This window comes from Cyprinus carpio, chromosome A5 (genome assembly GCF_018340385.1).
Source record: "Cyprinus carpio isolate SPL01 chromosome A5, ASM1834038v1, whole genome shotgun sequence".
Taxonomy (NCBI): domain Eukaryota; kingdom Metazoa; phylum Chordata; class Actinopteri; order Cypriniformes; family Cyprinidae; genus Cyprinus; species Cyprinus carpio.
The window spans coordinates 14381305-14406834 of NC_056576.1; the positions used below are offsets into that span (position 1 = coordinate 14381305).

General features: G+C 37.0%; 3 protein-coding genes and 1 pseudogene across 5 annotated transcripts; 1 reads left to right on the plus strand and 3 right to left on the minus strand.

The window, feature by feature from the left end:
* Positions 1 to 96: 96 nt before the first annotated feature.
* LOC109082754 lies at positions 97 to 5258 on the minus strand (annotated as a pseudogene).
* Positions 5259 to 7276: 2018 nt separating this feature from the next.
* On the minus strand, positions 7277 to 11522 carry LOC109079380 (macrophage-capping protein-like). 2 transcript variants are annotated; one of them, XM_042754389.1, is made up of 9 exons: positions 11318 to 11522; positions 9644 to 9840; positions 9384 to 9538; positions 8734 to 8895; positions 8444 to 8593; positions 8111 to 8197; positions 7804 to 7936; positions 7630 to 7721; positions 7277 to 7545 (listed from the first exon to the last, which is right to left on the minus strand). In XM_042754389.1, exons 2-9 carry the CDS (start codon positions 9834 to 9836, stop codon positions 7480 to 7482), a joined length of 1038 nt encoding a protein of 345 aa, XP_042610323.1. In that variant the 5' UTR covers positions 9837 to 9840; positions 11318 to 11522; the 3' UTR covers positions 7277 to 7479. The 2 variants fall into 2 exon arrangements, with proteins under 2 accessions (XP_042610323.1, XP_042610324.1); XM_042754390.1 differs by having other exon boundaries at positions 9644 to 9837; positions 11318 to 11521.
* Positions 11523 to 14165: 2643 nt separating this feature from the next.
* LOC122143800 (basic salivary proline-rich protein 1-like) lies at positions 14166 to 20743 on the plus strand. 2 transcript variants are annotated; one of them, XM_042754394.1, is made up of 10 exons: positions 14166 to 14433; positions 15351 to 15416; positions 15513 to 16172; positions 16536 to 17168; positions 19517 to 19647; positions 19731 to 19824; positions 19921 to 19957; positions 20124 to 20198; positions 20364 to 20516; positions 20645 to 20743. In XM_042754394.1, the coding sequence occupies exons 2-9, from the start codon at positions 15376 to 15378 to the stop codon at positions 20505 to 20507; spliced, it is 1815 nt and encodes a 604-aa protein (XP_042610328.1). In that variant the 5' UTR covers positions 14166 to 14433; positions 15351 to 15375; the 3' UTR covers positions 20508 to 20516; positions 20645 to 20743. The 2 variants fall into 2 exon arrangements, with proteins under 2 accessions (XP_042610328.1, XP_042610325.1); XM_042754391.1 differs by having other exon boundaries at positions 14167 to 14433; positions 19909 to 19957.
* Positions 20744 to 21581: 838 nt separating this feature from the next.
* LOC109082741 (28S ribosomal protein S31, mitochondrial-like) lies at positions 21582 to 24481 on the minus strand. The gene is given in 8 exon segments (XM_042754397.1): positions 21582 to 21826; positions 21829 to 21981; positions 22081 to 22218; positions 22335 to 22408; positions 22511 to 22657; positions 23190 to 23333; positions 23575 to 24003; positions 24288 to 24481. Coding segments are annotated over 8 exon segments (1290 nt in total). The 5' UTR covers positions 24413 to 24481; the 3' UTR covers positions 21582 to 21746.
* Between the last annotated feature and the right edge of the window lie 1049 nt (positions 24482 to 25530).

The window sequence follows — 25530 nt, forward strand, 5'->3', positions numbered from 1 at the left end:
AGCAAATGAAATCGACGAACTCAGGGCATGTTTGAGTCCTTCCTGTTAATCTTGAGAAAACTATTCTACTGTTCTAACATGAACTATATTTTATGCTGTTTTTTTTTTCTTTTCCTGTTTTGTTGCTGTATACACCATTATCTTTTATGCATTAAGCATTTGTAAGTGAGGAAGTTTTTTTAAATACATTTATTTTAAAAAAAATAATTTGTGTCTTGATTTCTTTTTTGGTTCCAGCATTAAAGCACAGTAACATTTTTACAATTTTAAATAATGAGGGTAAGAAATTGCATGCATGTAAGATTCATAATAAAGTAATTGCATTGTGTGAACATTAACATAAAAATAACAACAACATTGTGTTATGTGTTGGAACTATCAGTTTTGAGCTTGTAGACAATCACAGTGTGCCTTCTACAGTATTTTTATGAACCTCTCAAAAAATTCATTGTTGGCACTCCGAGCAGCAAAGCTTCTGAAACCACAAAACCCCCAAATTTATTAGGATGGTTCCAAATCCCACCCACTAAATGTAAACACTTTCTTTTCACACTAGATGGCAATTAAGAAAATTTACATTATTGTTAATAACAATCATGTGGGCTTGAGTCAAATGTTTTTTAGTGCTAGTTATGTGACGTGTGGCCAAGTATGGTACCCCATACTCGGAAATTGTGCTCTGCATTTAACCTGTTTTTAACATTAAACTACATTTAACATACCCAGAGCAGTGGGCAGTCATTTGTTGCAGTGCCTGGGGAGCAATTGGGGGTTTGGTGCCTTATTCGAGCACCTCAGTCGTGGCTGTTGAAAGTGGAAGAGAGCTCTGTTCATTCACTCCCCCCACCTACAATTCCTGCAAGTACTGAGACTCGAACCGGCAAGCTTTGGCCACAACTGCCTCTTTAGCTTATATACAGATATTTTCTAAAAATCATTCACTGTACTTCTAGGCATCAAATTGTAAGTAATGCTCCACAAGGTCGAATTGACCTGTACATTGTGAGTACAGCATTTAAAATTCACAAAACTTTGAACACACCAACGCCAGAGTGATCTGAGGATGTGTCAAATCGGATCATTTTGCATCTGTGCTGAATACAGGCAATTGTTACCAATAATGGTTTTTATTTATTAATGTATTTATTTTTGCATTATTGACACACTGTTTTCCTAATTAATGCTGTACAGTTGCTTTGACACAATCTGTATTGTTAAAAGCGCTATATAAATAAAGGTGACTTGACTTGACTGTTGAAGTTGAAATTTACAACCAAAACATCTCAAAACACCTGTTTTCAATGTATCTCATCCTTTAGATCTGACAATTGTGATCAATCATTATTCCCCTATTAAAACATTTGTCAAGTTAAAAGAACTGTAGATTTTCACGAGAGGACGCCTCTGGTTTGACTTCTGTGGAGGACAGTGTGATCAACGTGCGTCCATCCAGTGGTGCGAAAAGCGGGTACAACTTTTCACGGAAATTTGCAATGAATGTAAAGATATGTGAGCGTGTCTCTACTTTATAGAAAGACACTTGTCCTTCTTCATAGTCCAGGTAGACTCCCAGCTTTTTGGGCACAAGAGACAGAGGTAGCTCAGTCTCCGGCTTGGTACATGCAAAAAACTGCCGTGTGCTTCTCCATATTGTCCAGAAGCCCTCAGAGGGGTTCATGGGACACCGGCCTTGCCTTTTGGAGGATGCAGTGGTCACTCCGATACGCCAGTAGCCATCATTGGCAATATCAACTTCCCAATAGTAGCGACCGGAAGTGAGCCCTTCCCAGCCCAGGACACACGGCCAGCTGTCAAAGCGCTGGGTACTGAACGACACTTCAGTTTCATTCAGAGCTTCCTGTACTTTCCTTTTGTCATCTGAGAGCTGCAGCCATGGGTGGTTAGTCATGGGGTCCAGTGTGATGTCCACTAAACAGGTGCAAAACAGGTGCAGAGGTAAAATTATAAAGCTTGCTTAAGCCAAAATGAACTTCATTTGCACATGAATCATAAACGGCTGAATCAGTGATACCTGAAGCACTGCGGATCCATTTCCACACTATGGAAAAAAAGTAATGAACATTATAACAACAGAGATATGATTAAAGTTTGTCACATTTAACTTTGCACCGAACAAGATAAATACAAAAATCAGTACCTGAGTTTGGAATGTACTTTGGCGTCTCTGTCAAAACAAATTGTACACGTTGAATTGTACAGTATGATAAAATATGAGCACGTCCAAAACATTAATCATTTAAATGATCACTTTTTCCTTTAATATAATTAGCCAAATCAGCATTTAGTCTACTGAAGGATTTAAGTTGAAGGTTCACCTGTTTTCCAGGTACGTTGTTTGTTGAGGAGCCATAGCTGTGGAACAACACCCTAAAAATATACTGCTTATATTATTGAATGACATTATTATATATAGTATAATATATAGGAGATAATATTGTATCCCTAATTTGTAACTGTCAATAAGAAATGATTTAGCTGAATGTATTAATAAAATAATAAATAAAAATAAATAAATATATAAACTATAAATAATATCTAAATAAATAATAAACATATAAAATATATAAACATCTGCATTTGTAATTATGCTGAAACTGAATCTGTCTAGATCTTCAAAGTACGTTATCCACTTGGGGATGATCGTACCTGTCTGTAAACGGTTTCATACTGTTTACATAAGCCGTATCTCTTGATAATGAAAGTTTGTCGAGTTTATGGGTGTAAACTATGGACTTTTTTTTAATGTTTATTGATCTCTTATCTAAATCTTGTACCTGGCTGTCCTCTTTCAGTAGAGACCAAGTTATGAACTCCAAAAAAGGCAACAGAGTCAAGATTTTCCTCTTCTTCAGTTCCAGCTGCTTGAGAAAATGGGCTAATTCTTGTCTCATCACACCTACCCGCTGTACTCGGGTAAAAAAAAAAAAATTACATGTGCACATACATAATATACTGCACGTAGATTTTGCACATTATTACATATGTCTCATGGGGTCAAACCTCCGACACAGTATGTAGCTCTTTAGCCCATTCCATGATCTTCTGCTCCATATGCTTGGCAGAATCCACCTTGTTCTCTTTCTGCTCCAAGGATACATCTCTTTCTTGTCGCCATGTGCCCTCACTGAACAACTGTAAGAAGGAGAATTTAAACAGATATAATCTTAGCGAAAATAATGTATGATGTTTATACATATCCATCTTTTATCCACAAACTCACATCGTCAACCTTTTTGAGCTCCTTTGCCCAATCAAGGATGAGTTTGCGGCATTGCTCCAGACTATACGGCTCTGCATGCACATTGATATTTGGGCTTTCATCTGCACTAGAGCCAGGCTAAAACAAACACACACACACAATTAATATTTATTTTGATATTTTAGACATTAAGTGTAGACAAACACACACCCATTACTGTCTGCATCAGCATCCCACAGTCCTTATTCCCACTCTTCAGACCCCCAAAGGGTGTTAAAGTGTGTGCATTTAATTTAATGACACTGAAACCCTACCTCACCCTTACGTGGTGAATTTCAGCAACGGGACAATGCAGCCATAATGACAGGGTGACATGGGGTTAATTCTGTCTTATCAGTAGCTTTATGACACATGAATATGAGGCTTCTATAAAAGTGATTAACCATTACTGTATATAAGATATTGGCATGCAACCTTTATAACATTAAAATGACAGTTCACCCAAAAATGAAAAGCATTCCCAACTGCCAAAAAATGCTCTTATGTTTTGCTAGTGTTCTCATTAAGTAATGAAAGCGTTACTTTTGAATGTAACATTCATTTTAAAAACATTCTTTTTTTCTACGATCGTAAAGGTAACATTTTATAATTTTATTTTTGTCAGAACTTTAGAATATTCTCCAACCAAAACGTTTTGGAAATAAAATGTTCCATGAACTATGTATAAATCATGTTTTTGTGCTAATGTTTTAAGAAAATGTTTAAAGACCATTTTTGGCATTATTGGAAGAACGTTCGTCCATAACTTTGAGAGAACCTTGACTCATTTTTGGTGGGGATTTTTCTGTGACTCGGGTTCCATGGGTTTCATTGTTGCTCAGATGGTGACAACAAATGACTCTTTTTGAGTGAAAAATCTATACATTTTAGGCTATAAAAAGCATTACATATTACCCTGCAGACATGTTCCACCTGCTGTTTCCACTGCGTGATAAACTTAACACATTCCTGCAGGCTGCGGAGATCCTTCAAGTCCTGTATAACAACAGAAAGGTGAGGTGTAATTTATTTGTAATTTGGAAAAACAGAAAAGAAAACAAACTCTGTAGGAAGTAGAGATGGGGCAAGATTGATTTTTTTTATCTCTTAAGCAAATGGCACAAAATCTCACCTCAGCACCTTTGATGATTGGCTATGCTTTTTTAATCTGCATATCAACAGTTTCAAGGTTAATTGATCTAATTCTGTGTCTCTGGAAAAGAGTGATCTATGTCATAATATTACGTTGAATGGTTGAAAAAATAGTTGAAACTTTTTTGTGTCTATTTGTTAACGAGGGATTTGTGGACACATCAATGTTTTTTTGTAAGTAAAAGTTATGTCTTTTATTTTGAAGTAAAAAGATCAAATTAGACCCTTAGGGTAAGATGGCCCCCTCAGAATTGGCACAAAAGGACCCAAGTGGCATGTTGTTACTTATTTTTTTTTTTATTTAATACTGATTAATAGGGTTAGTATTTAACATTTCCATGGATTAGATGTACATTTCAGACATCTTTGCTTTCATTACAGCCTAACTATTTGGAATCATTAAATTTGGATTGCATTTATGACATATCTTCCATTAAAATATGGGCAATTAAACATGTAAATATTTATATTCCTGTATATAAGTCATAGAATCATTTTACCCTTTTAAATTAATCTTTTTTACAGTTTTCTTTTATTATTTTTTTTTAATGCCTGTCATCGATTATTTAATTATTCGATTAAACTATCTGTCGGTTTACCTTTTGTCTGGGACTCTGACTGCTCTTGCTGGGAACTGAGCTGTGAGCCTGAAGACTTTCATCAGGAAGATTCCAGCGTACAGCTCCGAAGTTACACTCAGACCAGCTTCAGGAGCCTCATATTCTGAGACACACACAAAAACATCTTTCATTTCTGCTTCTTTAACATTCAAACACACTATAAAATGTGCATTATTGCTAAAATCATAGTCTATAAACTTACTTTTGCCCTTTAAGATACTCTTCATGTTGGCTGGTTTATCCCTTTTTGTTTTGAGTACTTCAACCTTATACAGAACACAAACTATTAGCTCATCAAAAGTTTGAAAAACTCCAAGTACTTAATAATTATATATTTAATATATGTAATTTATTATAAAATGTAATATTATATTATTATTGTACTATAAATACACTTGTTGAAATAAATATAAAAATATAGCTTACATATATTAATTAAATTAAACCGATTTAATATCTAAAATTGTAGTTACTACAAAAACTGGGAAGATTAAGGATTTAAAAGTCAACACAAATATATCCCAAATGAAGGTAAAGTACATATAAGCTTTTACTTACTGATTTAAAGGCTAATTCAATAGGGGGAGGGGGGGTATGTTTAAATCAAATAGAATATAGTGAAGTTTCCAGCCCTCACCTTCTGTACAGCAGGAGCAGACCAGCTCAGAGATTTGAGTTGCACGCCGGCAGAACCAGAGCATAAAGACCTAGATACTCTCCTGTAGTATTATGTCATCTGTAAGGACTACACAATGAACTTTGTCCCCTCAAACAGTCACTGACACATGATATCTCACCTATCAAATCATGTGAACTTCTGTTAACTAGAGGAATAGCAGAGATGAGGACTATGCCATTATGAGGTTATGTAATCAGTTTATGTGGGCGAAAAATCTTTATGTATTGTTATACTATGGCAAGGTCTAATCTTTAATTTCAAAGTCAAAGTTACTTATAATATACAATAGAATAAAGAGGCAACATACAAGCATGACTGTGTGTTTGGATTAAATATCAATCTGACTTAAAAGAAATAAAGGCACAAGATTTTATTCAGCTTCTTTATTGAGTTTTTGATCTACTAAAAATGAAATTAATCAAAATAAATTCAATATCTCTGTCAATATATTTAAATGAACTGTGAAGTTCAGTCTAAGCCGAGACCAGAAATGAATCATGTGAAAGTGTTCACTTCCTGTAAGCAAGTGCAATTTCACTTAATATAGTGAAGTAAACTGATAAAAAAAAATACATGCTGAATATGCATTTCTACATTAAACAACACTAAAACAAAATTAAACAACTGGGACAGCATCAGACATAATGAAATATATATTGTTCACCTTTCTCACCACACCCAGATGATTGTCATTTCAAGATAACTGCATATATCGTTTGCAAGAAATGAAACCACCCTCATTGTATAGTAAGTTATTAAATGACTCAAATGGTATATCTTTTCATTTTAAATTTAATAGATTTAGGCAGTAAAATGCTACTGTGATCAGCTAGTCCCAAAGTAGATCTTTTGCCAAAATCATTTACAGTAAAACATGTCTGTAAAATAAAAGTTCAAGAACAGTTAAGGAATAGTTAAGATAGTTTAATTTGCTCATTGATTCTTTAAGGAGTCCATAATGCTCCTTTCAGTAGACCTGTTTTTAAACTTAATTTAAGATTAATGATGGAAGAATGACTCATTAAGCATGTGAACAGGCCTTAATTCTGCTTGCAGTTGTGCAACTGTTATTATTAAGTCCTTATTGTTTATGTATTCAGAGTGTATTTGCTCCATATTCACAGGTAAGAGCTCAGCCATCTGTCCTTTACATTGATTTTGGTTGGTTGTGGAGGTTTAAGTTTTAGATTAACGTACAGGCTCATCCTTTATCTTGGTGCGTATCACCAAGATAAAAGACGATCACATTGAAGGATGTGTATGTGTCATGTGTGGTGGTGGTTGCATAAGCATTGAGACTTTATGTGGTGTCTGTGTGTGCATATATTTGATATCGGGAGAATTTGAGGCATACAATATAACAAAGGTTAACGGACATCATGTCATTGCATAAGTATTTGAACACAACAAAACAAAAGACCAATGGGTTGTATACAGGTATTTTAGATTAATGCTAAAGATTATGCATGACAGAAAATTAATCAACAATTCACATGGATTTATATATATATATATATATATATATATATATATATATATATATATATATATATATATATATATATATATATATATATATATAAAAAAAATAGACAGTTCCTGAATAAAAATGACAGTCATCCCAGACTCTGTATTACGATACCTGGGATCAAACAAGCAATATTTTGGCGAACAGCAAAGAGTTGCAACAGGTAAGCTAAGCTAGTATGCTGTGTGATTATACAAAATGAGCATCGGTTTCTACATAGATCCTAAATGTTGGTGTGTATTTAACTCCAACTCTTGAAGAACTGTTTAAAGAGGACAGACTCACGGCCCTGAGGGAGAATTTCCACCTATGGACACAAAGAAATGTGGTAAAAGAGGTCACAGTTCTGCACAGAAATGAAAATGAAACAGTGAGCTGCCAATTATTGTACCTGTGTTCTCATCCTGGGATAATTCATTTTTGTAATAAAATCATCTGCCACCTTCAGGGCGACTCTCTTCTCCTCTGCATTGGCTCCATTACCTATGTATCAAAGAAGAAAGTTAATGAAAGAATAAAGTATGATTTACTATTCACACAAACATGAACAAATATACACAATCACCTTTCCAAACATAGATCTTCCCATTAGATCCATTGTCCAGGATGAAGCAGTCATCTTTCTCCAGCATCTCTTGACTGAAAAGGCCTTTGTCACAGAGTTTTGTCAAGGTCATTTGGCCTGTTGCATTAGACACCTGAGACAGACAATTATTCAGAGATTTATCCCTAATGTGAATGTTTTTTCCCTAACATTCTTAGCCTTCAAACAGCAAAAGGTTTTGTTTGATTAACCAATTTATGGATAGACAAACAGTTTGAAAAACAAAAAACGGTTAGATAAAGCACATTACACCGTAAAGAGAGCTGACCTTGTAAAGGGAAGCAGAATTAGTGATGTCTGCTTCAGCGTCTTCCTCTGCTGAACTCTCCTTCAGAGCTGGGATTGGACCAAGTGCCTTAAGTAAAAGTAGAGATGGTGTTAACATTTCTAAATGATTTATGCATAACAGTATGTTTACATTCACCAGTGACAATACATTCAAGTGAATTTTTGGATTTCGTTTTATTTGGTCTTTGTTTTGTTAAAGTGAGTTTTAGAATTTCTTTTCATTTGGTATTTTGTTTTGCACGTCAGCTGCATGAACTTGAATCTGATGATCATGTTATCCAGCATGATTCAAAGATTCAAAAGTGTTTGTCACCTGAACCATCTCCAGTGGTTCCTCTCCTTCTGTCACATCGATGATGTGAGCTTTCCCGTTCCTTTCAGTGTCTCTGATCAGCATTGCTATCTCACGCACCTTCTGTCTCTCAAACATATTGGCTTTGGTTCCACTCCATGCGACTATAGTCTGAACATAAACACACATGCATTTGCATGATAACACCAACTAAATGACTGGCCATGCTTATCCAACTAAAATACCGTAGCAGCAAAATGACAGACAAAAAAAATAAAAAAAATAAAAATAACTTTTGAAAAAACACACACCTCTCCAAGGTCCAGTATAAAACAGTCACCCTTGTTGAAACTCCCCCAGCTGAGCTCCACCTCTCTTGCACGGATGTTTTTCTTTCCTTTGACTTGGTACAGATGTGTAACTGGGCCGGTCCTGGACCTGGTACTCTTGAACCCAGACTCCACCCCGCCTTCCTGAGACAGATGAAGAAACAAGTACTTTTGTAGAGGTGCGTTTTTTTGGACATACACAAACAGTATAAAGTTTGGGGTCAGTACAATTTTTTTTTAATGTTTAAAAGTTATGCTGACCAAGTCTGCATGCAATTGATGTAGTAAATGTAATAAAAACAGTATTATTGTGAAATATTCTTACAATATTTGAATGTAATTTAAAATGTAATTTATTCCTATGTTTGCAAAGCTGCATTTTCAGCATCATTACTACAGGTCACATGATCCTTCAGAAAGCATTCTAGTATGCTGATTTAGTGCTCAAGAAACATTTCGTAATATCATCAATTTTGAAAACATTTGTGCTGCTTAATATTTTAGTGGAAGCATTTTTTCAGGGTTCTTTGCTGAGTAGTAAGTTCAAAAGAACAATATTAAATTCCTTGAATTTTTTTTTTTTTTTTTACTGATTTGTTGTTTATGTTCTTTTGCTGTGCCCTTACTCTCACCTTGTAGCTGACTCCTTTAGGGAAGAGTCCCATGAACTCTGGTGACTCGTATCCTTGCACCTGTCTATGTTGTACTGGCTCTCCCCCCAAGAAGCTGTCCAGTTGAGTGGCAAGCATGGCACAAGCACACTGCTCATCCCGGGATGACTTCTCACCTATTAGGCAAGGAAAGCCAATAATGCAAAATCTACAGGAACTGATTTTATAGATTTTTCCCATACTTAATTACATATACATACATACAAAAACACACTACACACCCATCCACATGTGCAGGTCACTTCCATTTTTTCCACGGTTGCTGAGTACAATATATGCATCTCCATTGTAGAAGATTCCCCTCTGTGATGGGTCAAGGAGCACAGCCTTCATCTTCTCCACTCTCCAGACCCACAGCCCTGGCTCTCGCACTTCATGGGTAAACTGGCTCTGTGCTGCCCGCAGATTAAGCATCCTGCTAAGGGGGAGAGAAAGAGTGAGGAGTGTGTGTGTGTGTGTGTGTGTGTGCACGTAGAGGTTGGGGGCTGCGTTATGAGAAAGTCAACAAGTGAAAAGAGGAGGAGGTGAGATAAGAAAAGGGGGAATGAAGCGAGGAGAAAGGTAGAGTGGATGAGAGAGAGAGAAAGAAGAGTGCGTATGTACAAGGAAAGAGAAAAACAGGGAAAGCAAGCAGAAAAAAAGGAAATATCAAGTAGTCCAGTGAAGTATTATGGATATTGTAGAAGCAATGCAATTCAAACTGAGAATTATGGCATATTTAAATACAGGGTGAAAGAAATGTGAGACACGTAAAGCAAGACGAATAGTTTAGGGAAGGAGAAAATGGGAATGAAGGAAACAGAAAGTGGAAATATGGAAAGTGATGGGAGAGAAAGAGCAGCAGACAGTGTGATCGAGCAGGTTTGATGGAGTTAGTCTGATCTAGACTGTTGAGGTGGGGACTCTGAAGGTCAGAGGTCAGATATGGAAGCAGAGCACAGGATTGCATGCTCCATTAGAGATGCACAATGGGAAGGCTGCTGGGAGGTGAGAGCAGAGAGATCACATATAATAGAGCGGTAAAATGAGATGCAATTGTGCCACACAAATAATTCATAAGGCCAACTGTTGTGCAGCCATACAAGACACACGGCTTACATACACCCAGCCACGCTCACCAAAGACACAAAGACAGATACAACAGAGCAAGTTCTCCCCTAGTCACTGCGTTTACAGTGATTACTTAATTGCATTAAGCGGTCAGATGTGACATCAGAAACAGAAATAAACCACATGAAAGTGACGTGTGGTCTCACATGATCGATGTTAAAATATCTGAATGTTTACACAATCACCATCTCCACATCAACCATCCTGAGAATGAGATGACAATTTATGTTTCTTCTTGAATGTTTATAAGTGTAAATTTGAGCTTGTGTGATGTTGGAGCAGATTGTAAAGCGGTTGCACACTCACTTTGATGTCTGCTGACAAGTCCTTTTTTCACTTCCTTATAACTTTCAAACATAGTATAAATAATAAAACAGAATTCTATGAAATTGCAGCCAAAATTACTTTTTTTAACTTCACTAGTGCCATTTTTTAAAATTCAAGTTCAGTTCCTAAATTTAAAGCAAACAGAACACAGAATTGCGATTCAAATAAGAATTTAAGGAATTTGAATAAATAATTTGATAATTGTAAAATAAGTTTAACATTATCATATAGGTACTGAAGACAAGTATCAAAAAGAATTAAAGTATTAAAAGAAACAGTGTAATCTCTCTTTTTTTGTAAGAGTAATAAAACAAATATTGAATATTTTTTATAATATATTAATAAGTATATAATAATATATATAAGTATAATACTCTCTCTCTATATATATAGTTATACTTTTAAGTTATGTTTTAAAGCGCCACAACATAAAATTGTATTATCTGTCAATTTCCTACCTTAATGCGATAGTCTTTGTTGATGTCAGTACAGTTCCAGACAGTTCTTAAATGTAACAGTTGCCTGAACAATCGCCTCTACAGCATATACAGTTGACTGACTTGCTTCATGACTTCCTGCCATTTCCCTCTCATAACTTACAAAGGCCAGGCAAAGTTATTGAGGCATTGACTGTATGGAGCTCTTGGTTAGAAGACAAAAGCTTGTTAACCATATGATTTGCCGCAGGGAAAGTCTGATCATCAGCATTTCACATCTGTTGCAAACACACTGTATGCAAACACTTCTCTTTTTGACTACACAAGCAACACATCCTTTAACAGATGCTGTTCTTGTGTCAATTATGGAAAGATTGAGAGATAAAGGGCAAGAGGAGTGAAAAGTCGGAAGACAAAGTCAAAAGACCAGTGTCTGAAAATTTAATTAATGAACTGAAGCTTATTTTTATTTTAATCAAGAACTTTAGTATTTTTATAGTTCATTTCATCCATAAATGTCATGTGAGCTGTTATGTACTAGAAAACACAGGCTTAGGATTAATATCTGAGATCTATCAGCATAACATATGGCAATGCCAAGTGAGGATAAAAGTCTGATTTCTCATTTATAATGGGGTAGTTTCCATCGTTATTCATTATTGTCTGTTGCATGGGTTTTGTAGTGAGAGTTTTGACAGATGTATTTTTACCAACACAACCAAAACAATTTTTAACTGCCTATAGCAAAAATAATCCTGTTTTAATGGCATTTACTGTAAGAAAGAAGGTGTGTAAGAGATTGCGTGATGAAAGAACCACCAGAGATCACTATTTTAGGATCAATTTCTCTCTGATAATCTGCAATTATCTGCACCCAGGTTCTAGATCCACAGAAAAAAAAATATGGCCAAAAAATGATCCCGAAAGTAATTCAGTTACCTACAGTAAGTAAGCCATGTTTGATGAACAGGATCTGGGGCGGGTTGCATAAACCTCTTAGACTAGTCTTAAAAAGTTAGTCATCTAATTTCTTTTCTTCAAGACTGGTCATAAGATTGCCTGTAAATACGTTTACATATGTAAAGGATTTGCCACTGAAATGATTCAAATGCGGGTTTTGAGCAGTGTAGAGTAGTGCTTGTAGTTTGTTGTTTTTCCGATCACAAATGCAGACATGGTTTTATGTTTACGCGCTGCAATGCAATGCTACACGTAAAAACACAGTATAAGTCATTATAATCAGTAATTATGTCCCCACTGGATGCAACAAATGGCTCGTTTGTAATGGGTTTTATTGTTTTTGTCTTGTCTCGTCAGTGTTCTGACCAGGACACGCATCGCAGTATGGTAAGGGGCATAACATTTCTGTCAAATGCTTGAGGCATTCGGCCAATCACAAAGCACCCTTTCTGAGGGCGGGGCATAGAGGAGAAACAATAATGTACAGTATGTGGAAAATAATGTGTTTTTTGAACCTTAAACCTTAAACAATGTTCTTTTTAGCAACATCATATGACCCCTTTAAGAGACTTTTAGGTTGACTTTAAAAAAAAAAAAAAATTGTATTTACCATTAAATGTACCTTATTGATTTTAAAAAAGCAAAAAGTTTTTTTTTTATTTTTTTTTTTTTTTATCAACTTCATAAAATGCATTACACATTACATTACACCAGGGTTTCACAAACTGGCTTTGATGTATAAACTGTAGTGGGTTTGTGAGTTAAGTAAAAGCTATTATTAATTAAATCATAAAAATATAAAATACAAATAATTTAAACTCTTTAACACTAAAAATACAATTAAAACTTTATTGGTTTACCTGCAAGTCAATCTGATCAATAACCGAAGTCAGAGAACTGTAAACATATAAATTTGTTGTTAAATTATTTGAAATATTAACTTAAGTAAATATTTTATTTAAAGGGCTTTGGCTGACAAAATCATTTGGGAATCCCTGCACTATATGAACAAACATTAATAAACATGAAAACAACAATGGCATATGTTTGTCCTGACTTCCAGAATGAACAGTTACTGAAGATCACTGGATATGATGACAACATAATATTTCACCACTAGTGTTTAGTACCTTGCATAATTATTTTTTTTATACATGGTCTAATTGATCTCTTCACAAAACTTGAATTAAACTCTTCGATTTATATGGACTAGTTGACTTAATGACCTTTTTGGATTTTCAAAAGTGTAGATGTGTGAACTACAACCAAGAGACAGAGACAGAAAACTCTCAGTTTCATTATCAGTTTTTGTGTTTCGCAGATGAATGAAAGTCTTACAGGTTTGGAATGACATGTGGATGAGTAAATGATAACAGATTTTTCATTTCTTGGTGAACTAGCTCCTTAAATTGCATGCAATATACATGGAAAAGAGAAATATAATTTCATTTTCACATACTAAATTCAATTCACATCAATCTAGTATATCCTCATAATAACACATATAAAAGTCAAGGTCAACAACATAGGCCTATGACAAGTGGAATGTAATGAAATGTGCATGTAATCTTATTTTAAGCCAGTATTTTATGTGCTGGTTTTGGGAGACAAAGAGAAAAGACTTTTTCCTATATAAAAATGGGTTTCACTTGGCAAATGGCTCTCTTATATGTCATTGACAGACACTAGGTTTCAGCCTTGAGATGACAACTGTCTCATGCCTTATGATCTACATGTCTTTACTGTTTCAACTCCAATAAGTTATTTTTTATCCTTTCTCAAGCGAAACCACTATTTTTGAATGAATAAATATAATAAATATTAGGTTTACAAAATGATACAAAAAACTAACAAAGCAAAGCAACAACATGGGCGCAGTCGAGATTAATCCCGTCAGTTCCTGTCCCGTCGTGAACGCGCCCCCTTTGCTGACGTCACGGCGCAGCTGTTCCGCTCGTCTGAATGTAATTTCAGTCGACTCGTTTTTATTTTTGGATGGAACGACTTCGATTACAGCTACGAAAGCGACGGCTTTTTGTTAATTTGAAAGCTTACAGGGTTAATCTTCGATCGGATGTGCAGCTGCGTAAAAAGGAAGACGTTTGTTAGCTATCGCGGCTAAGCGTTTGCTGATGAGCTAGATTTAGGTATCTGGTTTCGTATCGGGACAACCTTGGGTATGTCAAAACAACTCAACCGGTCAACTTTTTAAAATGTGAAAAAAAGCTAACCAATACTTTTGCATGATGTTATTTTAAACTGTAGCGTTAGCTGAAAATGTTTTCGCTTCGTCGTAGTTTCGCATTGACGTTGAAAGCGGAAGACGCTGATGTGTTTTTATTCAACTTAAAATGGCATGGTTTTTTTTTTTTTTTTTTTTTTTTTTTTTTATATATATTTTTGTTGTATATTACACATGTAGTATTACCAACGAAACGTGTTATGTTTGTTTTGAATTCCCCTGAATGTGAAACTCAGGCCTTGTCGGGCCCGAGACACGCGTTCATGTAACGTTAGGCCAGGAATGTGGTGTCGTCGACCTCGTTTTAATTCGCTTAATTTCTACATAATTAACTCAAGGACGATGCTTTATTTCAGCATGCTATGTGAAACTATTAAAACATTACATTTTGTGTGTTTATTTGATTTAATTGTTCCTGGAACACGACGCATTCAGTGGTTTTATAACGATTTCTTGTTGTGTGATGATCTCGATATAAACGCATTGATACTTTACGTGTATTTGTTAAAAGGGTTTTTTAAATATATTTTGAATTTAAAAAGGCAATTTTAACTAAACGCGTTCAAAATGTCCGTTAGAGTGTAAGATTTATTTTTAGATCATTATTTAAGATTGGCATGTATTACACATGCTGAAAAGGATAACTTGGCTTTTCTTATTTCCTAGATTTGTTATGCAAAGAATAATACTGGAACCTAATGGCATTGCACTGCTAGTCTTACTTTCGCTTTCAGATTTTAGAAGCATTTTCCCTTTTGTTTTGCTGTTTTATGTCAGTCCTGTTGTCATTAGTGTAAATTACATGGAAGAGTAATATATATATACACTTTTTTTTTTTTTTTCCCTTTTCAGTGAAGATCGGTTTAAAAGCTGAAAAATGGTGAGACCACACTCAGGATCTCCTCGTTCAAAACACAGGTACTACAATGCTGTAGATATAGTATTTAATTCTAATATATCTACATAATGATCAATATAACGGTGGTTCAAAATTTACATTTGTTTTTAATACAGGCCTTTCTCGGACAGCTACAGCAGCATGAATCACGAAGGGCGATTTGGCCCCCCTTCAAGAAGCCAGAGAGGTTTCAGAGGACCTCCTGGAAAAGCCCCACCAAGTTGGAGAGATAACAACAGCAGTGGACCCCAGCCATACCCCAAGAGGCCCTCGCTCATGGGTGAACGCAGAGAGCGACCACATGGACAGTGGATGCGGAACCAGGATAACTTCCATCCATATTCCAGCTCACAGGATTCACAGCGGGGCCGCAGGAGGCCTTCTCCACCCCACACAAGCCGCCCTCCCCCAGTCCAGCACAGGCAGTCCCATGGTCCTATACATGGACTGCCTAGTCACAGAGCACCACTTTTCCACAATAACCACCCTAGCCACTCATCACCCTCTCGCCATTTCCACAGCCCTCCGTCAGATAGGCGGGTCCCTTCCCCACACAGTTCCTTCAGGGGTCCGCAGCGACGCCCAAGCCCTCAGGAGCATGACAGGAGCTGGTGCCCCACACCTCGGGAGAGGCCCTTTGGCCGACCAACACTTGGCGGGCACCACTGGAATGTCCCAGGAGGTTACCCTCACCCCCCCGGTGGGGATTTGAGGCTCTCCGGCCCACCCCATAGAAAACCCAGAGAGTTTCATGGAAGGAATTCATATCCAGAGAGGTACAGGAATGAAGCTGTGCAGGCTGGGTAAAGTAAATATACAGTTATGTATTAGAATGCAAAAGTCCAGTACACTGCAGGGTGGTGAGGGTAAATCCCAGCTTCCTTCAGCTTTCTGTCAGTGTAAAGTACCGCAGGATCTAATGATAAAGCCTATAAAGTGAAAGTCTGTCTGGAGAAAATGTAAAACCATTTGAGGCTTTTTCCCCTTAAAGTTATACTGGCACAGAAGTGATAAGGCATTCAGCAGCCTGGGGCTGGATCTAAATTCATAGAAGTTAAGAGCTTCCACAAGAGCTTTCTCAAGCAGCACAAACTGGCATTATAACCAACATGTTTGTATTGTTTGTAATGGATATGTAGGTGGTCTGCAGAGAGAGATCAGCGTGCACCGCACGGAGAGGTTGGAAGAGAGTCCCGGCGCCCCGGCATGGATTGGGCACAGGGAGGAAGGGGAAATCCACATACTCGGCCCCCTTACAGATCACCGGGACGAAGGCCAGGCCCACCCCCATTTGGCTCGTCATTCAGACCATATCCGCCTTTGCGACCTCAGGAAAGGCCCTTTGGACGGCCAAGGAACAGTCAAGAATTCAGACGGCTACCGTCATCAAGTGGTTTGGAGCATGGGCCACCAAAGCGCTTCCACAGGGAGTTTTCAGTGAGACCTGTTCATCTCAGGGGCTTCCGAGGTCGTGGTTTGTCCCTTCAAGATAAGAGTCGACTGCTAAAGGCACGGAAGTTTAGAGCAGAGTCAGTGGCCCGGTTCAAAGTGCCTCCACCAAGGCCGAGAATCTCAGACAGAGTCCAGAGGCCCAAGCCACAGACCGCACCGAAGAATGGCAAAGATTCCCCAGGAATCCCACCACGCAAGTTATCACTCAAAAAGAAGTCATCATCCAGAGAGTCATCCCCAGACACAGACTCCAAGACTGCAGAACCTGAGAGGGACTCCGAAACAAAGGTGGAATCCCGTCGCTCTGTGAGCGCACACAGGTATGGTATCACCCCTCACACTGTGGCAATGGGCGCGTGATGTTTAGAAGGTCAAGCTTCCTGTTTTTCAATGGCACAACTTTCATCAAAGGGGTGTCACCTTGTCAAATGAGATGGATGAGGAGAGAAAAAAGAAAATCATGCCTGTTTTCCTCCTAATTATTAACAACAGTATGATGTTAATCCTGTCGTTGTCCAGAATACCTCTGTCCTTGTCAAGAGAATGTGATAAGAGATAAGTCTGAGCGAGTGGTCTTTCAAAAGTTTCACAATCACAGTCCATTTTGTTCCAAAAGTCAAATGCCATTTGACCCACAATGATGCATCCAGATCGACTTTGACCCAGAAGAGATGTTTAAAATGTCTTCCGGGGGGTGAAATGGTTTTTAAGCCTTAATATTAAGTGTTTGCAGAAAGTGGGGAAAAAAAAAAAAGTGAAGGTTGTGACATTTGCCAAGCATGGTAACCTGTATTTGGAATTGGTGCTCTGCATTTAACCCATCCAAGTGCACACACACAGCAGTGAGAAGTGAACACACACCCGGAGCAGTGGACAGCTATATCCAGCACCTGGGGAGCAACTGGGGTTCAGTGCCTTGCTCAAGGGCACTTCAGCCATGGGTATTGAGGGTGGAAGAGAGCGCTGTTCATTAACTCCCTCCCCCACCTACAACTCCTGCCAGCACCGAACCTGCGACATTCTGGTTACAAGTCTAATTCTCTAACCATTAGGCCACAGCTGCCCCTAGAAGGACACACTGCCTCATTATGCAACTAACTGTGGTAACATTGAGCAAAATCCAATCTCTCACAGCTACGTCTTAAGGACATTGGATAGGATGTCTTGGAAAATGGAAATGTGAATGGATTTCATAGAGAATGGAAAAGAATTTTTCACAGCCAGATTCTATTTCAACATTTACGACATTAAGATACTATAATTTGATATTTTTCCCTTTGAAGAAATTAAATGATTGACTGGATGAAGAAACATCAACTCCGGGGCTGTACTGCTTTTTCAGTGGAAAACAGATTTGTTTGCAAGAATAGAGTCTTGAACGAGTCGCCATGTACCATACCTTAATAGAATAATATCAGATGCTGAGCAAATCTTACCAGATGACCGTGGTTAAAAGAATGAAATTCCATTCCGTTACCTCAGGAATGCCTTGAATCTGTATGCAACAAGAGGCCTCATCTTGTGAGAACTACTATGAGCAAGAAGACTTGCATTCCCTTTCTTCTATGACAGATCAAAGAGATGGGGGAAAAAATGGACATTCTCATTTGCCACATCCCTCCTTTGTAACTACAGTCTTCGTCATCACATGGGTGGTTTTTATGAAGGATTTAGGCTCTTAAATGCCTTTTATCTTTGGCATTGCAGCATTGCAAGCAGGGATCGTGTTATTTTACAACCAACCCATTGACTGAAATGGCAGGGAGTTGGAGCTGTGCTGAAGAGAAGACCTGATCCATTTGTGCCTAATGAAACATGTTTGCCAAAATGTCAACCATTAATCTATAGTCACCCTCAGTAGAAGTTCTGCAACTGAAGAACTGCCTGAGCAATTTTAGTTCCAAATGCCTACCCTTAAGTGAAGATGGATATACATATGCAAAGATGTTGATGAATGTCTTTCCACAAACCATGCAGTCTGAAGGTTCTGGATTTTAATCAAGGAGAACTGGCCAACAATTTGTCAAACAATTTGAGATATCAATCCTGTATTTGGAAGGAAACTTTACCTCAGTGCCGCTGCAAACCAGCGTTTATACCATGAAATGAGTGTTCCAGCAAGAAGCATTTGCAGTCTCCAAACATCTAATCCAGTGTGAGAGGATAGGTTGAGAAGAATGTGTCCGGCATATCAACTATGGATAAAAAGGAAGTGCTCACATGCCAGTCTGTACATTTTTTTTTGGAGCGTAACATGATTCCTGCAAGGTGTTCTTCAGTCCGCTCATTCAATCTGCCAATATTGGTTATTCACATTAGCAAAAGGAAGGCTGCTAAAGGCCAAGGTGAATCAGGGAAAATGTATCTGCCAATTCAAACTGAAGCATGGAGATGATGGGCTTGCTATGCTGTAAGTACCCATGTAGTAATCCATCATTGGTCCTTCTGCATTTGCAACAGTACAGTTGGGTTCTTGAGGACTGTGAATGTTTGAGTAATTTAGTTTGAAGTGCAACATTTCTCTGCTCAGTTCACAAGGCACAAGTTCATTTCACTTTGAAAACATTTGTGCATGCCTTCTGCTTTTTCTGAATTTTTAGAATTTATTCCTTAAGAGCCCAGATGATGTGGATCACTTGTTCAAATGCCTTGTTGACTTTCTTTTCAGCTCGTCACCAATAGACAGACGACTTTCACGTGATCTTGTTGTGGTTTCCCATTGGGAGGCAGGGCACAAACCCAGTACTAGCCCTAAGAACAATGCACCCTGGAGAAATAAGGCACCCAAGAACAAATCTGGTAGAAGTCTGACTGATTTGCAAATAATTCACTCTAGCAATATGCTTGTTTTCATGTTTTCCTTAATTTTCTCAATCTTACAGAGGAATCAGAAGCTCATGGGAATTTAACATTGAATGAACGCTTCACCAAGCTTCAAAGTCCTACTAGCTCTTCACAGGAACAGAAAGAAAGACGGTAAGTGAGAAACTGTATGCTTGGTCTGTTCTAGTTGCTAAATCTTAACAATTTAGCTGAATGCAATACTTTACAATTTTGTAGGTCTTCTGGAAGTCCAGAGAAAACCCAAAGGAAGCCGGAGTCATTTCAGGTAAAGTCTTAAAATGTCAATGTCTTTTACTCATCGAGGGTAATTTAAAAGTAAAAGCTTGTCTTGTTTTTCTCATTTTATAACGTTTTTACATGTGTTAGTGAATTATTATTATTATTTTTTTGGTTGTAGTGATTTGTAGTGAAACATGTTCTTCTTTATATAGAGGCCTAATTTCCGGGCAGCTGCTGGAGTGAAGAGGGGATCGGCCCCTGATGGAGTTATTAGGAAACCATTGATGGTAAGTTAGAAGTGAAAAGTATTATTCAGTCATAACACTGAATAATAATAACAATAATACATGATTATTATTTAACTGTCTAGTCTTTGTAATAGGCTTGATTTGGCTAATGTAGTGTTTCCATGCACATTGCAAGTAAATCCATAATATTTTCTGTCCTCTTAGGGCACTTTAATTCCAAGACCACCCTTCAATCAGAAGCCTGTCTTCAAAAAGAGTCAAAGTATCATGTCAAAGTACAAGAACTTGCAGACGTTGCGGCATAAAGTGCCCCATCAGCGTCAAGCCACCAGCTATCGCCGGTGGTGACCCAAAATTGTGAGTCCAATTTCACACACCTCAATGATACAGATTTCTTTTTTTTTTTTTCTCTCTCTTGTCTGAATTTGTTCATTACTGTTGAATATTCAGTCATTTAATTGTTATATTATCTTTTTTTTTTGTAGATCGCATATGCTGAGGCAAGTCGTCCACTGTAGAGCCTCTGTGGAGCTCCCTTACCCCCTCACTTTCTCTCATCTTCTGCTGTACAACTAATCTCTATATAAAAAATAAATGCATAGATCCACAAAGTATTTTTCTTCTATAGTATTTTTTCTTCTTCTTTGATGTGCTTTAGAGATCTTGAATTCTGTGCATTTGTCTTTGGAGTTTCAAAAACAGAGATTAGCATTACATTTTTGTATATACCTTTAACCTGTACAAAACCTCTGTTTGCCAGAATCTTGTGAAAATGATTTTTAGCTTTGGTTAGAACTTTTTTTTTTTTTTCAACATGTATTCATGTTTATACATCAGTGTCTGAATAGATGCTTTTTGAAAGTGACTGTTAAGACTCGTATCATGTGAAGTGATCACTGTCGAACGCTGTATGATGAGTAGCTTTCATTTGATGAAACCAACTGAGTTTGAGTGTCTGATTAGTTGAGCTCCATGTGTTGATAAATGACTTCCCTGAAAAGTTTTGTTTGTGTTGCTCATAAAAGACATGTACATTCTTTGTAATCAGACACTTTGAATAAAACTGTAATTGTCAGAGGTCTTCTGTTGTGTGAAATCAAATACTTGTTTGTGATGTTTGCACATTTGACTCACATGTTTGCATGCAGGATTCCCTCACTCCTTGAATGTACTTAAATTTTAGATACATGGATTCTGAGAGAGTAGACTTTTTTTTTTTTATTTTTTTTTTTTAACTTTTTTTTTTTTAAGCTTTTGAACGCTCAATCACAAAACCATTTTTTTTTTGATCTGAGTGATTTGGCTTTTTTTTTTTTGCAGTTTACTGCTGAAGCTTTTTTTTCTGGTTATGTTTTTGTAGATATGTTTTGGTAGGTGTTTAATTTTTAATTATTTTGTATATATGTTTTTATGTTTAAGAAGTAACGACAATGATCCAGTCTTTTAATCTGGTTATGGATGCAATTATTATTTCCAGTTGCTTTATCAAGCTTAGCTAACTATCACTGCAGTTAGGATCTTAACTGGCTGGTTCTAGGGTATTCAGTACAGTTAAATCCAAAGTCATCTTCTATCTTTGTCCGATCCTTAGTTAAGGTATGCCTCAGCCTCTTTCAAGACATCTTCTTTCTGTCGGAAGTAGTCTCTGAACCAGTCAATATGTTCCTTTTCTGTTGAACCGTGAGGTGGTGATTCTTTGCGAGGCCTGTAATTACAAGCTCCATGAAGTGCCTGACTGGACCCTGCTGGGGGAATGATTCATCAAGGTGCTTTTCCAGGAACACATGCTCATGGAAGGGCACACTCGCCTCCTCCTCCAGGCCTGACAAAGTTGCATGATGTGCCAGAAGACAAGATTAAGATAAGGTACAGAATTAAAAACAGAAAGATGTATGCAACCTATTCTTACAGTGGAACTCACCAGCCTCATTGTTGATTGGATATAGCCAAAGTCTGCCCTCTTTGGTCCACTGGATCATCTCCTCAAAGCCATTCCGAGGCATCTGATTTGTTGCCTGGACAATTTGATTAACTAGATCAATGTCCCAAAGAGTAGGGCCTGAAATTCAGAGCAGGGAACAGGACAGGCTAAGTAAATACACTCTGTTTCACACGGATATACTCAAATGTGTCAGCTGCAAAGTGTTAATACCATAAAACAGAACTTCTCCTTACCCAAATCTGACAATGCGTCTTGCTCAGCAGCTGCAGCAAACAGGTTCAACCTCTTACTAGTGAAAGGACTCTTCTTAAAAAAAAAATTGCACAAGGTTAGTGGAAAAATGTATCATATTTATAAAAAAAAACAAACAAAAAAAAAACTTTCAGGGACGTTTTTTTTTTTTTTTTACCTTCTACGGACTCCATCAAGTTCACTGGTAATGCCTCTGTCTTGAGTATATCCCTTTCCGTCATCGTCAAAACGAATCTGACTGGTAGGTCTGACGTTTGATCTGCCATTCGGCCTCTTTCCAACTTTCATATCGGAAATTATGTGTCTGAAAGTTTTGAGATGACACCACATAATTGTTCCAACACATGTACTAATGTTACACTTTATTTCCACATTTACACAGGAAGGTCCGTATTTTTATTCACTAATAAAACATCACTTTCACAACATGCATTTTTATGCACAATTTAATGTTAGTAGCAACAGTTTATTTCTTCCTTATTGTGATCTACTGTACATCAGAGTGCAACAGACAATCGAAAAAGAAAGAAAAGCAGGTCACGGACTTGGTTTTATCCATCGGTTGTTGACTGAACAGTGGCAGATATGAATGCGAGACATAGTCGATTGTTATAAAAGGGGTGGGGTTTAAGCAGACTAAATGAATGGAGAAGTCCGGCGTCTGGTGTTTCAATGGAAGATCAAATTTGACATTCTGATTAAAAATATCAAGCTCACGTTTATTTTTAAAATGTAACTTACATGTATCGTTTGCAATGTTTAATAAGAAGCATTTAGGAAATAGATTTCAGTTTCATGCCAACTTTAATACACACAACATCTGAAATGAGCCCTACCCTATGTCTGCTCTCCTCTGGGTGTCGGGTATGGCTTCATGTTTCCTCAGCTGCTTAAGGAGCTCTGACTCTGCCTGATGTCTGTTCGGCAGGGTGGATGCAGCGGCAGAGACTGCAGCAACCAGCTCTGGATTCAAGGTTCCACTAAAGTACAGGAAATACAGAAATATGTTACTACTTTCACTTCAGAGTGGATGCAATGTTTGCTAGTCAGAAATCAAAATGATATATATATATAATATCATAATATTCTTAATTCATTAATCTGAATCTTGTGATTTAGCTCTTAGTGTAAACATATATAGAACTGCTGTTGTCGTAGGCATTTCAGTGTCAGCATTACCAATTTGTGAAGTAATTATTCTTGTATGGAAGTATAACTCACTGCTGTTGTGAACCCTCAGCTGTGGCACGCTGGAACATGCTGTGTGTGCTTTCCATGGGCTCTTGGTCGGGCCTCTCACTCATTCTTGGAGTCTTTGAGGGTCTTATTTTACGTACGGTTGTGACCTCCACCTTCATTGCCCCAAGTAGCTCCAAAAGACTCTCCTTCCCACTTTTTGTCTTTTCAACCTGTTTTCTGTCCTCAGGTTTAACCACCGGTTCAGTCTCTAACTGTGATGTCAATGTTGCATTTGAAATTTCAGTGCCCTCATTCATTTCTGTGTTCCTCTGCCCATCAGTGTTAACCTCTGCATTCACCTCATTTTCTTCTGCCGTCTTTCCTTTGTCTTCTGACAGAGATGTGGAGCTCTCTTTATTTTCACTAAAAGAGATGCTACTGGTTCCTAATGGCCTTGCTGCACATGGGGCCCTAAAATAAAGAAATTAGATAAAATGAGTGTTTGGATAATTTATCTGTTAAACATTTAAAAATCAAATTATAGAGCAATAATTAATATAGGGGCTGGAAGGTATATTTAGATATTTAATATACACTGCAAACACGCAAATGGAAAATTCTGCAGGTTAACCAAGTTGTAATTTATTCTGCCATTTGAGATATTTAAATTCCAGATTAAGACTTTTAACTGACACATAAACACAATTCAATCTCATCTGAGCTGTCACCCTGTCAGTATCAGATCTGTAACTTACCACGCAACTGGGGCAAAACTCTCCCTCTCTTTACATTTTGTGGAAGGTAAAGTTAATCGCGTATTGTGCGTATGAATTAATCTATTTCGAACCTGATTAATATTTATTAACAATCTTCTGTACATGATTGCCCCTCTCAGAGGACCTCAATGTCGTCCATGCACGTTTCCCTGCGCAGCACAATCAACTGTCCGGCTGGCGCCTGACACGTATAAAAGTTCCGGGCGCCTTTCCGCATCGACTAAAGAGAACTTACGTCTCATTTGTCACTTTTTACGAGTGTTTAAACATTCAGTAATTGCATCCGTTTTGTGAAATGGCTTTTTCTTTCTTCAACACCTTAATTTGAGCTTTTTTTAATCACGTAAATCATAGGATGTCACAGGACAATTTCAGATGAATGTGAAGATAAGTTGCTGAAGCATTTATCTTTACCTTTTCAGTTTACAATTTATTTATATATATATATAACTATACGGTTAAAGGTTAGATGTTACAGTTCAATATACAGTATGTGGGAGTTTTATTCTGTAGATTATTATTATTATTATTATTATTATTATTATTATTATTATTATTATTATTATTATTATTATGAATAGCCTAAAAATAAAAGTGAGTATGAGTATAAAATAGTAGTAATATAATAACTGAATAAAATAGCAAATTGTACACACCCACACATACACACACGCTAACACATACTAACTGAATAGCAAATTGTACACACCCACACATACACACACGCTAACACATACATAAATTGTAAAATAATATAGTCAATAAAATAAAAAGACTAAATGAAATAGTGCGAAGGTGAATAGTAAAATCATAGACCTAGTATAAGTCGTACAATAATATAATATAATATAATATAATATAATATAATATAATATAATATCATATAATATCATATAATATCATATAATATCATATAATATGCAGAAGAGGTGCAGTCTCTTGGAAATGGAGAAAACAGTCCATCACAACACTCACTTAAGATTTAGATTAGAGTAAATTATAGGATTTTTTTTGAATTCTTAATTGTGGTGTAAACTTTATATTATTTCTTATGAAGTCTCAATTTACATAGCTTTTATCGTTAGCTATTAATAGTCTGACTTTGGTGTCTAAGTTAACTAACGTCAACATAATGTTATAATGACAAAATAAAACCAAAAACAGCTATTCAGACTTACATACAAAATGTAATTTCCTGAGAAATAATTTGGATTTTATGACG

Bases quoted from the DNA above. Each gene is read 5' to 3' on its own strand.
- LOC109079380 (XM_042754389.1), bottom strand. From the start codon at position 9,836: ATGCTTAATCTGCGGGCAGCACAGAGCCAGTTTACCCATGAAGTGCGA. The intron at 9,539-9,643 runs GTGTGTAGTGTG...CTTGCCTAATAG, and splicing joins TGACCTGCACATGTGGATGG to GTGAGAAGTCATCCCGGGAT. The intron at 8,594-8,733 runs GTGTGTGTTTTT...GTTTATGTTCAG, and splicing joins TTATACTGGACCTTGGAGAG to ACTATAGTCGCATGGAGTGG.
- LOC122143800 (XM_042754391.1), top strand. From the start codon at position 15,376: ATGGTGAGACCACACTCAGGATCTCCTCGTTCAAAACACAG. The intron at 15,417-15,512 runs GTACTACAATGC...TTTTTAATACAG, and splicing joins TCTCCTCGTTCAAAACACAG to GCCTTTCTCGGACAGCTACA. The intron at 20,199-20,363 runs GTAAGTTAGAAG...CTGTCCTCTTAG, and splicing joins TTATTAGGAAACCATTGATG to GGCACTTTAATTCCAAGACC.